This window comes from Astatotilapia calliptera, chromosome 7 (assembly GCF_964374335.1).
Source record: "Astatotilapia calliptera chromosome 7, fAstCal68.1, whole genome shotgun sequence".
Lineage (NCBI taxonomy): Eukaryota > Metazoa > Chordata > Actinopteri > Cichliformes > Cichlidae > Astatotilapia > Astatotilapia calliptera.
Window position 1 is genome coordinate 13,308,450 of NC_137428.1, and position 14,998 is coordinate 13,323,447.

The window sequence follows — 14,998 nt, forward strand, 5'->3', positions numbered from 1 at the left end:
CTTTAATCTGCAATATAATAATAAAGTGTCACTGCTGCTGCTGTCAGGACAGTAATCAAATATAAGACATACTGTGCTTTCGAATACCACGCTAATAACACAACAATAACAGAGAGAACTGGTCCTAGCTGGCAGCTTTTTGAACTGCGCGGAATTTGAACTGTTGACATTTCTCCTTAGATGTACAAAGAAAAGTAAATGATCAAGGACAAAGTATGACAAAGTTCTCAAAGACAGCTAAAAAGACACGTATGACAACAGAGAGATCCAGTATACCTACACAGAGACATAATTTTCACAACGAGACAGAATGGTTAATAGAACACGTCAGTGACAAAACAACGACACAATAATACACACTTAAATTATTATTTTATTTTATTTATTTTGTACTGTAAAATTAATATTTTGTCGAGGGGGTGCAAACCTAGAATTAAATATAGCATATTATTAATTCGTAAAGATAAAGGTGGCTTCTCTCACACAAGTCTCCGAGATTGCTACTTTGCTGCTCAACTCAAAATAGTTATACAATGGTGTGATGATACTTGTGAGGCCCAATGGAAAAGAAATATATAATATGTGTGGGGTGATTCCAATACAAGCCCTGATAGGAGATCAGAAACTGACAACAGCTTGTCAGAAAGAACTGAACCCCTTGGCATCTTTTACATTGCTTATTTGGTTTGATTGAGTAAAAGAACTAAACCTAAGGAACCACATTTTCAAGTACTTAAGTGGGTGGCTTATGACTGTGAGTTTAAACCAAACCAAATGGATTTAAAATTTAAAAACTGGTCACATAAAGGGATTAATGTATATTGTGAAATTATGGATAAGAATGGCCTTCAAAGTTTTCAAATATTAAAAAATATATATGAGTTAGGAAAAAGTGACTTTTTCAGATTCCTGCAATTACAGCAATATTTGTCCTCAAAAGTGACTAAAGAAATTAATACTCAACCTAATGAAATAATGAATCTGATTTTGCAAACATACTTTAAGGGATGTAAGTCAATAATCTCTCAACTCTACCAGAGTATATTAAAAAGTAGGGGAACATCAACAGATTATATTAAAAAAAGATGGGAGAAAGAGTTGTCCACTGTTATATCTTCTGAACAATGGGACAATATGTGTGAGACTGCTACTTCAACCTCATCTTCTGCCAACTGGCAAAAATTTAGTTGGAAAAACTTGGTATGATTTTTCATAACACCAAAACAACAAACAGGGGGAAATTCCTCATGCTGGGGGAGCTGTGGGAAACTGTTGCAAATCATACCAACATATTCTGGTCTTGTCGAAAACTCTCTAAATTTTGGGGAGATGTCAAAGATAGAATAGACTATAGGCTTTAAATCAAAACAACGGTCCGTCATAACATTTTATTTAGGAGACTTACCCGAAGAATTAATTAATTAATATACTGACCCTACTGTTCTGGATGACTGGTTGAGCGTTGTTGAGGAGATTCATAAAATGGAAAAACTTACCTTTTGATTAACCCTTGGAGGCTTTAAGTCAAAAAAGGGACCCTTTTTTGACTTAAAGCCTCCAAGGGTTAAGGTTGCAAGCTAATATTTATACCACAAGATGGTGTAATCTATCCGAAATGAGTATGGGTCTCTCTCTCTCTCCCCCTCCCTCACACACACACACACACCTTTTTTTTTCTTTCCTGTTTGCGCCTACTCACAGCTATATAAACTTCTGCAGGCCTCTCCTAGGCTGTTCATACATCTGTATATGTGTTGTCAATTCATGAAAATAATGTCATGTTCTCATTGCCAGAATTGCTTTGTAGGGGAAAAGCTGTGTTTTTCAGTCGACTGCTTGTTTTGTTATTTGTTGTTTGTTTGTTGTTTTCCTTTTCTGTTATAAAAATATTTAAAACCTTTATATTAAAAACTAAGTAATAAAAACATTTTATATTCTGTTTTGTCTTGTTTGTTTTTTAATGGAAGAACTGTGCAGACTGCTTAAAGCTGCTTGAGAGTTTGAAGAGTGCATGATATTGTTAAAGGCACCAAATGAGGGGACTTCATCTGGCGCAGCCAAACTAAAGAGGTAAAAATAAACAGAATATATTCAGCAAAATGGAAACCCAAACACCAGAGGAAGAAGCGTGGGACCCCAATTGGGGGCCTTGGCAACAATGTTGGCCCAATCCACACTTTATACCCAGTGAAGGGCCTTGGCAGCAGTAGCCCAATGCCTAATTTATACCCAGTGATAGCAGACCTCCATTTAATATGAGAGATAGGTTGCTGCACTAAGATTCCAACTGCAGGAATCTCAGCACATTCAGCCAACAAGTCATTACAAAATGGTAGCTGCAAATCACAAAGCTGCCAAGTGTAAAACCCATAATGATTGGCTTCGCTTGCAGTTAAAGTGCTGCAGAGAAAATGCAGAAAAATACATTCTCGAGCTCCAAGAACAGCTGGAAGAGGCTCACAGAAACAGGCCTGAGTCCAGCACAGAGGAGAACTCTCTGAGGAGAGTGATGCTCCTGTTGAAGAGAGCAACACAGCTAACACTGCTGTGGAGCTGAGTGTGAAGGCTTCAACACAAACCACAGAGACTCCAGAGCTGAAAATAACTGGAGGGAGAAGCTGAATTGGAATCCAATGTAAGAAACAGCAGCAGGAGATTGAACAGCTCCGTGAGCAACTCCTCAAAGTAAAAAAAGATATAGAAGAGGAAGTTGCAGAATGCAAGAATAAGAACAACAAGCCCACTGTGAGTTCACAGACCTCAAAATCAAACTCTGCACCAGTAAAGCCCTTTGTGGAAAAAAAATCAATTGAAGGTGCAAAACTTTTAACAAGAACTGGAAAAGACCGAAGCTTCCTAATGGAAACTGTAGCAAAACCAGGAGAACACAAACATAAAAAACAAACTCCAGGAAGCAGAAGAAGAAAAGATAATACTGCAGCAGACTGTGCAGTCTCTGGAAGAGACAATGAAAAACCAAGAAGAGTCCAACGTTACCAAACCAGATAATTGGCAACATCATCCCAATTCAAACAATGTATCCAATGATGAGTTGTCACAAACAGAACCCAATCCAAACTTTATACCTAATGATGGGTTGTGGCAACCAGAGCACAGTGCCCACTTTATACCCAATGATGGGCAGTGGCATTACTAAACTAGATCATTCTCAGGTCCAAAATGAGACACTCGACGAGACTGTGCAAGAAAAACACATAAAGGAGGCCAGCAATACCAAACAAGAAAATCCAGAGGCCAAAGATGAAAACATGTGCAAAAAGAAAAAGAACAAGAAGCTCTGCTGGCTGCTTAGACTATTCACTTAACTGACTTCAACTCCATTTCCTATAAAATAATCAATTATACACCACTAAATATTAATAGCAAATAACTGTGTTAGCCAGAGAGTTACTTCCAGTGCCTAAAGGTCAATTTTAAGGCATATTTGCTTTAATTTTCTGACATATATAACCCCCTCCCCCCAAACCACAGCAGATGCCCACCCGTTCCCCAGCCTGGTACTTTGGGATGTTTTCATTGTGTGGATGCTTTAAGCATCCACACTATTGAGTTCCTCTTGGGACTTCCGTACACTTTTTGGCATTTAACTACTTCCACAATTTTCAGCCGATTTTCACCGTTCAAATTTTAAAATATTCTGCTATTTCTGCTAATTCCTGCTATGTCTTTTGGTATTTTTCACTATTATACTTTTTAAAATATTAAGCTTAATTTGTCCCATTGAAATGAATGGGAAACTTCTGCAATTCTGCTAAAATTTGCTTGTTTCTGAAACTTAACTACTTCCTCATATTTTCACGTAGAACAACCATTCAAACTTTAAAATGTTCTCAAATTATTGGGCTATTCAGGTATGATTCAGCTTTTTCAAATCTTTTACCGTTTTACCTTTATGCCTCTTAAAGTTTTCAGTTGCAAAATTGTGATTTTTCACAAAATACATGCGTTGTTATGGTTGCTATGCACTTGGCTTCCAGTCTGCCACTGAAGGTTTTGCAGTCTTCTCTTCATGTCCGAACAACTTCTTGCTACTTGCTCAATCTTCACTCAACTTCCACAAATTATACATCAAAACGTAGGTATTTTTGCTGGGTTTCCGAAAATGTCACTATCATTGTTGTGGGATTTATAGAATTTTGGCAAATCTCCTCAGACCAACACAAAGTCGCAAAACTCTCCATAGAAAGTCAATGGAGAGCTTGTTCAAAATCACCGCTTGATTTCTGTAATGAGAGGCATATTCGAATCGTCATATCTCCTTAACGAAGCAAAGTTAAGACATAAGGCTTGTCCCAGTATATCTTCAGACACTCCTGACGCTCACAATTCAAGAATTATTTTCTCACCTATTACCGTTCTGAAATGAGTTAGACTTGTTTGAGGGTAGGAAATTCGTCCTTCGCTCAGATTTCTTCAGATTTCAAACTCTGGAAATGAACCACTTTTTTCTTTCGTCATATCTTTTTAATGGATTTCCACAGAGACCTGAAAATTTCCATGATTGTTCACCAAAGCCTGCTGTCTCTTACGGTGAAAGAATGATATTGATACTCCAAATAGATTTAGAGTTAGAAAGCGTTGTTTGAGGGCAAGTCAAGGCAGTTTTTGCTTTGCTCTACTCAGTTATGGTGCATTAGAAGTCAATTATCTTTAATAATTCATATTTTAATGATAAATTGTCAACACTTTAAGATTCCCCCATCTCTTCTGAACAAAACGGTGTAAGAATGACCGTTCTAGCCCCTACGGTTAGGAAATTATGGTCATTTGTTTGAGGGGAGTCGTCATTATGAGAAATAGACTGCAAAAATCCTGTGTCTCTCTGTGCTGCATGCACCTGTTTTGGCGGGAAAAAGTGCACAGGCTCTCTGATTGGTGGATTCAAATTCAGCAGCTCCAAGGCTGCTTGACTGAGCTAGAAACTTACTTCTCTGTGTGTGTGTGTGTGTGAGTGTGTGTGTGAGTGAGAGAGAGAGAGAGAGAGAGATGATCTCATTGTAAGATTCAAATTCAATATATTTAGACTGGTTGACTGAATTGGATCTTGTGTGTGTCTCTCTCTGTGCATGTGTGTTTCCATATGTGTCCATATTTGTGATTGTGTGGCTGTTATATTTTTTTTTGCCAATTTTTTTCATTTAACAAGTATATTTGAGGGACCCTTAGCATGTTCAGCATTTTTTCAGCTGTCCATTTTGCTTTTCCAATTTTTCTGTTTAAATTATTACTATTGTGCTAAATCATACTATTTCTGCTATTTTATAAGATTTGTGCTAAATGTAGTATTTCTGTCAAATTATAGTATTTGTGCTAAAACATAGTATTGATTTAAAATTACAATATTCATAGTTCATCACAGTGTCTCTGGTAAATCACAGTATTTCTGCTCTGTTGTACTATTTTTCTAAATCATAGTGTTTCTGTAATGCTTAAGTATTTTTGGCTAAATATATTCTTTCTGTTATCTTATACTATTTCTCCTAAATTCTTGTATTTTTGAGAAGTTATCATGTTTCTGGTAAGTTACAATATTTCTGCTAAGTTCTCCTATGCTATTGTATTTCTGCCAAGTATTATGTTTCCTCTAAGATATTGCAGTTCTGCTAAGTTATTCCATTTTAGCAAAGTTCCTTTGCTTCTGCAAAGTTTTTACAATTTCTGCAACTTTTCAGCTTTTTCAGCTAGTTTTTGCATACAGCTTCAGCTTTAAAGCATCCACACTGCATTTTCGCAGGAAATGCAAATCTTTCTAGTTTCCACTGTCGCCAAGTGCTTGCTCACAAGGGATTGTTGTTTTTTATCTTTAATTCAGTTGTATGAAAATTCTGCTGAATTGATTAACTTCCGCTTATCCTTTTCAGGGTCGCAGGGGGCACTGGAGCCTATCCCAGCTGTCTTAGGGCGAGAGGCAGGGTACACCCTGGACACCAGATCAACACATAGACCCACTTTCACACCTATGGGCAATTTAGTGTTTCCAATTAACCTAACAAAACACAGGAAGAACATGGGAACTCCAAACAGAAAGACCCTAGCCTGATGGTGGAATTGAACTGAAGACCTTCTTGCTGTGAGGCAACAGTGCTAACCACCTTAACTTAACACTAGAAATAAATATCTACTGTTGATAACCTTTGGAGCAATATTAATGAAATCCATATAACAACATGCCTGGCTAAATGGTTCATGGAACTATTAACAGTTACTGCACAAAAATATTATGCATTATTGATTTCAATATATTGATTTTTGTATCTTGCTACTAGCTAGCACTAAGTCCAGTTTTCAGAGTTTCAGAAAGACCAGCTTGAACAAGAAGAGTTCAGTTCTGCCAGCTATTTGTCTTGGGGCTTCTTTGTGAATGACAATTCATCCCACAATCATCATGTTCTTTGTGCTACTGGTATAAACCACCAGTCTCTGTGATGCCCAGTGTTAAATAAAGGTTTGTTATTTTACAAATTTTTGGTTATTTTTATGGATATCAGATGACCACATTTAGAACATAATTACAGAAATTTAAAAAATCACATTGTTTAAGTATGGAAAAAAAACCTACTAAAATTAAACAACTGCACTTTGTGCTTCTTATTGTTCCAACTGTTGTAAGGAGTCTGCTTAAGTTTCTTCAGATAGGTCAAAGGTCAGTGCCGTTGGCTTTATGGTCTTCCAACTCTTCCTTCTTGCTTGTCTTCATTCAGTGGTTGCCAGGCTCACATAACCTATAAAACTAATGTTATCTGATACCTTCAAACACTATTATTTTAAGGAAAGTTTGATTTTTTTACGGTTTGTTTTGTCTGCTATGATTTTTTTTTTTACTTTTTTTTTTTTTTTTACTTTTCTTCTCTTTTTTTTTCACCTCAGAAAGAAATGAAAAAAAGGAGTAGAGAAAAAATAAAAGAAAGGGGTAAAAGAAATAAACATTAACAAAGAAAAGTACAAAACGTATGTAAAAGAATGAAATGAAAAAGAAAACAAGGAAAAAACAAAAAAACAAAACAAGGAACAGCTAAAAAAAAAAAAAGAGCCAATGTAAGGAGAAAGGAAACATGTCAATGAAATAAGACTTAGAGGAACACAAAAAAAAAGAATTAATGATACACTGACAGTCTGATTCTGGTGAAATGTTAACATTTATTCTGACAATAACAAGTTTCCACACATTAGCAGAAAAAAAAAAAACGGATGCTCATCTAAACAATGCACTAAACAACTGCCCCCCCCCCCCCCACACACACACACACACCATATGGCTATTTCTATGAGGGCATTAATGAATGCACTCCCAGGCCCTTAATCCTGACCCATACTTAATTCTGTTCTGAACCCTAGAACAGCTCAATGAAGGTCTGTCACAAAATGATGACCAGAAAAAATTCCCTGACTTCACTCCCAGCTAAAACCCAGACTGTACCTCACAAAGACAATCATATATGGGTAAAGCATGCAAGATGACCAAAGCTTCAGAGAGATATTGGTTAACATAAGGGATGACTTACATGTTTAAAATAACAGAATTTCAGTAAAACCTACTACTGACCTCAGCAGGGACATTCTCCCATTTAATTTCCATATACTCAAACGCTTTGAGAAATACAATAAGAAAACATGGCTGCAGCATTAAACTTTTCACACAAGGACTAGGACAGAGGGAATCATTGCAATTTCATTTGCAGAACACAACACACAGATACAAGATTAATACACATAAATATATATTGCATAAAGTTATTTTTATGTCAAGTATTACTACAGTTGTGATTCTATGGGAAGGAGAAATGGCTTTTTAGGTATAATCATCATCTGCATCAGTAAGCCAAGAGGATTGTTTTGATACAAAGATTAATAATAATGTTAATATGAGGAATGCTTCCAAACAGGGTTTTGCAGACATGTTGCACACATGTATTCTGACACATGCTATCAGACAGACAGAATAGTAGTAACCAATGGGTCATGGTCCAGCCTGTGTGCTGTATTTAAGCATTTAATACTACACGTGGGGGAAAAAATGTAAAAACAAACAAATAGTGCAGGAGAAATAAAGAAAAAGACAAGAAAAAGAAAACAAGAGATGGAGAAATAAAGAATTAAAGTAATAAGAAATGATAGAGTGGCGTAAAGCTAAGTAGGAAAGAAAAATGAAAGAAAAAGGGATCGGAATGAAAAATTAAAAATGGAGAGAAACATGGAAAAATCTGGAAGAAGGGTAAAGAGCAAAGTAAAAAGTGAAAAGAAATAAGGAAGTAGTAAAAAGAAACTGAAAAAGTAGGAAAAATGAATTTCTTGGTTAAGTTTGTGGGCCTATTTTAGGTCTATTCACTACAACACCTTGTGCTTTTATTTCCAGTGTTCTCTAACCTGGAACTCCTTTCTGGTGTAGCAGCTGATTCAAATTTGGCTCCTCTCGAGTAATAAAGTAGGCCACAGATGTTAAGCACTGTGTTTCAGTGTACATGGAATTTCACATTTGGACTACCTGGTTTTGCCACCTTTTTGGATCCATTCCAAGAGTTTATAAAAATTTCAGTGAAATCAAAGATACATTATTTGCTCTTTTCCTCTTGGAAAAATATTGCTGCCACCAAATTGTTCGGACTCTTATTCATTGCATTTAATGTACTAGCACCATGGCCCCTCAAGTAACGACAACCTATAACCACTATAAAGTAAAATCTTGTTTTTTTTGCTCATTAACACTGTAAGTCAAGATAAGATAAGGTTCACTTTTCTTTTTTTTGTCTGAGTTGTGCCTCTATTTTCTAATCTAAAGACAGGCAGTAGCAAGAAAAGACGCACAGTCCTGCACAATAAACGCTGCATGAAAGTCTTTTAATATTGCTCATATTCGCGTATGTTAATGTAACTATTTTGTTCATACAAAATAAGTTTTGTATTTTGATTGTGAGTAACATATGCCATGCACATTCCAGCTGCAACACTTGCTCTCTTTATGTGTTATTTAACAGTAATTGTACTAACGTGAACTGTTTTGCAGATTAAGTAAGTGCTACTTAAATGTATAACTTCGCAGAACTTTCTACTGTGTGCATCTGCTCTAGACAAATAGAGATACAATGACAACTATTGGTAAATTAGTGGAAACAAAAGGCTCAACCAGAACCAAAGTTTAGTGTAAAAATGCCTCCATACAACAGATATGACATATAAAGACTTGCATGAAAAGGTGTAACCATCAAATTAGCACAGTTAAAAGTTTGTCACACATAACTCTACACATATATCACAGAAACCGCCTGTGCTGATGTGATTCTACAGCAAATAATCTACAGTACAAGCTACAGCATGAGTATGTCTGATTCTCTAAACACCTTTACATTTCTAAAGACTACTGTTAGGTTAAATGTTGATTGACTGCTGCGTTCATTTTGGATGAATTTAAAAACATCTACATTTTTTTCAGAGTATTTTAATGTCTTACATTTGAGCTTTAATCTCTCGACTGTAGGCAGGTGAAGCTGCAGAAATACTGTACTCAATAAAGTGCATCGAAATGGGTAACAGCATAGGAACAAAATGATAACAGCTGCTTTTTACAAACACTGTAAAGATGGCTCCCTTTTAGGCCAAGTTCCTCTAATGTGACCCTTAAGTTAGTGTTTGCACAGTAACAAGTAACAGCATCAAGAAAATACTTAAAGGGCGTTTCAGATACCTGTTTAGTAAACGACACACATCATTTTTCAGTCTTGTGTAAGTAATTACATGAGAATGAGATGATTTAGCGTTAAAGTGCATCATTTTTGCCAAAATCTGAGGAGCAGAGTAGTGTTCGGGACCACCACCTCATTCAGTTTTATAAAAACACAGCATTGCTCGTTTGTTCTGGATGCACAGTGGAAGGCTGACAGACGATCTTCAGTATGGAATCTGGTTTTGGTAGTACTGCAGCATGTCGTATGTCTTGCTCCTGTTAAAATGAAGTTAACAAATATTTATTAGAAGGAACAATGTTAAAGCAAAAAGGTGTTTCTATATTTTTATTATTAACTATGGGTGTGTTAATAAAGTTATTTAATATCCCAAAATGACACTATACAATATTTGACCAATTTTGGCAATGGGCTTATACATTTGTCTTCTGTAACAACTGCAGCACAAATTAAGTAATGCAAGTATTTTGTCACCTGCTACTGAGGAAACAGCTTTGGATGACTTTGATGATGAATGCTGCCGCTTCTTTTTCACTCATTTGTGGATTAAAACGTCCTCTGACAAAAAACAAAAGAAAAAAACAATCAATGTGAACACATTTTGGGTGGAAATAACAGTTTCACAGTCCAGTGGCACTGGAAGTGTGCCTTACATGCTGCACTCATTGTTTTTTTTTTTTTAACTCCAGGTGGCTGCGTTTTGTTTGTCTTCCTTTTTTGACACCTACAGAATAGCTGTCAAAACACATACAGGGAGTGCAGAATTATTAGGCAAATGAGTATTTTGTCCACATCATCCTCTTCATGCATGTTGTCTTACTCCAAGCTGTATAGGCTCGAAAGCCTACTACCAATTAAGCATATTAGGTAATGTGCATCTCTGTAATGAGAAGGGGTGTGGTCTAATGACATCGACAACCTATATCAGGTGTGCATAATTATTAGGCAACTTCCTTTCCTTTGGCAAAATGGGTCAAAAGAAGGACTTGACAGGCTCAGAAAAGTCAAAAATAGTGAGATATCTTGCAGAGGGATGCAGCAGTCTCAAAATTGCAAAGCTTCTGAAGCGTGATCATCGAACAATCAAGCGTTTCATTCAAAATAGTCAACAGGGTCGCAAGAAGCGTGTGGAAAAACCAAGGCGCAAAATAACTGCCCATGAACTGAGAAAAGTCAAGCGTGCAGCTGCCAAGATGCCACTTGCCACCATTTTGGCCATATTTCAGAGCTGCAACATCACTGGAGTGCCCAAAAGCACAAGGTGTGCAATACTCAGAGACATGGCCAAGGTAAGAAAGGCTGAAAGACGACCACCACTGAACAAGACACACAAGCTGAAACGTCAAGACTGGGCCAAGAAATATCTCGAGACTGGTTTTTCTAAGGTTTTATGGACTGATGAAATGAGAGTGAGTCTTGATGGGCCAGATGGATGGGCCCATGGCTGGATTGGTAAAGGGCAGAGAGCTCCAGTCCGACTCAGACGCCAGCAAGGTGGAGGTGGAGTACTGGTTTGGGCTGGTATCATCAAAGATGAGCTTGTGGGGCCTTTTCGGGTTGAGGATGGAGTCAAGCTCAACTCCCAGTCCTACTGCCAGTTTCTGGAAGACACCTTCTTCAAGCAGTGGTACAGGAAGAAGTCTGCATCCTTCAAGAAAAACTTGATTTTCATGCAGGACCAATGCTCCATCACACGCGTCCACGTACTCCACAGCGTGGCTGGCAAGAAAGGGTATAAAAGAAGAAAAACTAATGACATGGCCTCCTTGTTCACCTGATCTGAACCCCATTGAGAACCTGTGGTCCATCATCAAATGTGAGATTTACAAGGAGGGAAAACAGTACACCTCTCTGAACAGTGTCTGGGAGGCTGTGGTTGCTGCTGCACGCAATGTTGATGGTGAACAGATCAAAACACTGACAGAATCCATGGATGGCAGGCTTTTGAGTGTCCTTGCAAAGAAAGGTGGCTATATTGGTCGCTGATTTGTTTTTGTTTTGTTTTTGAATGTCAGAAATGTATATTTGTGAATGTGGAGATGTTATATTGGTGTCACTGGTAAAAATAAATAATTGAAATGGGTATATATTTGTTTTTTGTTAAGTTGCCTAATAATTATGCACAGTAATAGTCACCTGCACACACAGATATCCCCCTAAAATAGCTAAAACTAAAAACAAACTAAAACTACTTCCAAAAACATTCAGCTTTGATATTAATGAGTTTTTTGGGTTCATTGAGAACATGGTTGTTGTTCAATAATAAAATTATTCCTCAAAAATACAACTTGCCTAATAATTCTGCACTCCCTGTATTACCAAATATTTATTTCTATACTAGTTTTTATAGTGCTCTAGTCTCAGATAAATTGGCAGGATTTTACTGCATGGGAGATTTTTGACATAATATTGACTACATACAATATAACTCACCACAGAAGCAAAAACACTCAGATGTCACACTGTTGAACTTACTTGAGAAGTTTTATGGTTTGTCCTCTGAAACATGGGAGTCCAGTGTCCAGCATAAGGGTCACTAGAGAAACTACTGCATCCATGTATGGGCTGTTTGACCAGAGAAAACAAAACATAAACTTACAATACCAACAACTTCTTCGCCACTACTTTCTTCACAGATGAATCCCATGTAGCACAAAAATTAATTGACAGAAACCTTTAAACAACCATGAAAGCCTTTTTGTTTTCTAAAAAAGTACGCGAGACACTTGTTTGTTTGTTTTTTCAGCTTCATACCGTACAGCCAGATATCCTCTGACACACATCTCCATGAACCATTTAAAAGGTGTGGCCTCCATCTTGCCTCCCATGATCATCACCATCTCATCTGTCAGCTTGATGTCTGGCTCCCAGCCCAGGTTACCTCCAGGAGAGCTCTCAAACATGAAGCCAAAATCTGCAAACAAAATATGCCAAACCTTCACCATTACTCTGTAAAATTGATGAAACTACTCTCTGGTGTGTACAATCTTGTTTTAAAACATTGTGCCCAGATTTGAGCAATAATCAATACAAGTTAATAATGATCATAATTACTGAAACAATAATAACTACTGTCCATCAAGTGTGGACATTCAAGAAGCTTACAGTTAAAAAAAAAATCATAAAATAATAATAGTTAAAAAAGGAAACATCCAGATCAAACCCATACACCCCACCTATGTGAATGAGGTGGCCCTTGCTGTCCAGCATGATGTTGCCATTGTGTCTGTCTTTGATTTGCAGCAGGAACAGCAAAAGGCTGTAAGCGGCCATACTGCGGATGAAGTTGTAACGAGCCTGCAGAAAGAACATACACGTGATAATGAGGTATAATTATGCCCATTTCCCACCACATTCAAAAATCTCTCAGATGACAGTTCAGTCCATGTTCCCCAAAGCATTCACACAAGGATCATGGATATGCCTTTTTCTTTTCATGTCAGGAACTCATTATTAATTTTATACACATCTTATCCATTCTCACAAGGAACATCATAAAGAGTGACAGGTGTCAGATTTTACTAGTGTTTCAGTACAGTTTTAGATAAGCAGGTTAAGTTCGTCTATTAAGAGAAGTGACTGTTAAGAAAGCTTCACAACAAAATTGTTTTTCAGTTAGGTCTTTTGTATGGCTGGTTACACTCAACTATAGCTTGATAAATAGTTAGTTTAGTTTGTCTCATAAGATGGCTCCTGTGTCACGCTAAGAGATAAGAGAGTCATATATCTCTGCTGTGACCACACAAACAATGTATGTGATTTCTCTCGCTTAAACCACAACGTTGTGTGTTGAAAACCGCTTTGTGCTACTATTGGTCCACACATGCTGGTCACTGTTACTGAACTGATGTTTAGGAGTCTTAGCAGACTAAGCTAGCAATATACACCTTGCTTAAAATGGCAGACAGCAAACCACCAACCACAACGTGTCCCTGTGATTACTAAATTTCAGATTAAGACACTCATGACACATGTCTGTAGCCATATGGCTATTCCACTTTTACTTTGAAAAGACTTTTTGGCAGGCTATCCTACTAGGCTAGCCTGTCATACTAGAACCATCTATGAATCCTTCTGAACTATTAATAAATCCTCATTATGAAATATGCAAAACTGATTTGAACAGTCCCATAATTTAAGCTCCATACCTTCTGGAAGGCGAGGGTGGATTCATCACCATACTGATTCCGGAAGTAATCATACATCCCAAAGTCAGTCTGTCTACCGAGCTGGTCCCTGGATTTACAATCTGGGATGCACTCAATCACACCACACTGAGAAAGAGAAGATGCGATGATGTGTGACGTTTATCAGAATATCCTCCATTATTATCCCAAATCAGCTACAGAAGCTTACAGGAAAAGTAACTTTGTGGCAGATGCACAAAATGTCAAGTCGACAATTTTCTCTGATGTACATTAGTTTGTAAAACATACATCATGTTTAGGGTCACTTTCCAACATGGTCTGTCTTTAGAATAACAACAACAACAACAACAAAACTGGATATGCTCATTTACAGTATTAAAAAAATAATGTGGAAGCTTACTGGCATTTGTTTTACATTTAAAGATGATATTTTATACAAAATTAATGTTTTCATTGTTTTAGAGTACAATTACAAAGTATGTAATATGACGATACCATTGTTTTTTCTTTCTGTGTATCTGAACACTGTACTGGTTTACAGTGATGTCAAACCAGGACAGGTACGCACAGCTGGAACAGAGCCAAGCTGGCAGTTGCTTTGCATTGTAGCATTATATTTATTTTTACTGAGTAACTAGAAGAGTTGTTCTAGCATGTTCCAGTTTGTCAAGATGCTGCTGACCTGCACAAACACTGAAACAATAGGGGGATGTAGATGTGTCAGAATGAATTTTACATAGTATTTTAAGCTGTAAATAAAATAAAACATTTTGGGGACAATGCAATTTGAATTAGAGCTACATAGAGCTGTATTCCATTCCTATAGTGTTCTATTTGGATTGTTTTATTATTTTTATAAATAAAATGATGAAAAATCTTTAAAAAAAAAACAAACATTAAATTTTTTATACTTAGTACTGAAGTAAAAAGGAGATGAAAGCAGAAGAGATAATAGAGAAAAGAACCATACCCCTGGTGCAGTAGCCACCACTCTGTAAGGGAAGACGAACAGATCCAGGCCGACCAGCTGGAAGATATTCTTAAAAAGCCCTATGATCTGCAGTGCAAGCATATCCTGGAGAAATGAGAAAAACACAAAGGGAAATTAGTCTGAGTATGAAGTATGAAGTGTCAGACATTGATCAGTCAAAG

At 37.0% G+C, this 14,998-nt stretch overlaps 1 protein-coding gene across 4 annotated transcripts in view; it reads right to left on the reverse strand.

Annotated features, from left to right (window-relative positions):
- Window positions 1-7,138: 7,138 nt before the first annotated feature.
- Window positions 7,139-14,998, reverse strand: part of pi4kaa (phosphatidylinositol 4-kinase, catalytic, alpha a) — a 43,437-nt gene continuing 35,577 nt past the window's right edge. For all 4 annotated transcript variants that reach the window (XM_026173034.2, XM_026173033.2, XM_080303476.1 and 1 more), the window contains 7 exons: window positions 14,817-14,921; window positions 13,847-13,972; window positions 12,875-12,995; window positions 12,453-12,612; window positions 12,174-12,263; window positions 10,173-10,256; window positions 7,139-9,955 (listed from right to left, as the gene is read on the reverse strand). In XM_026173034.2, coding sequence (XP_026028819.2) covers window positions 9,904-9,955; window positions 10,173-10,256; window positions 12,174-12,263; window positions 12,453-12,612; window positions 12,875-12,995; window positions 13,847-13,972; window positions 14,817-14,921 — 738 coding nt within the window. In that variant the 3' untranslated portion in view covers window positions 7,139-9,903. The remainder of the gene's footprint in view (window positions 9,956-10,172; window positions 10,257-12,173; window positions 12,264-12,452; window positions 12,613-12,874; window positions 12,996-13,846; window positions 13,973-14,816; window positions 14,922-14,998) is intronic.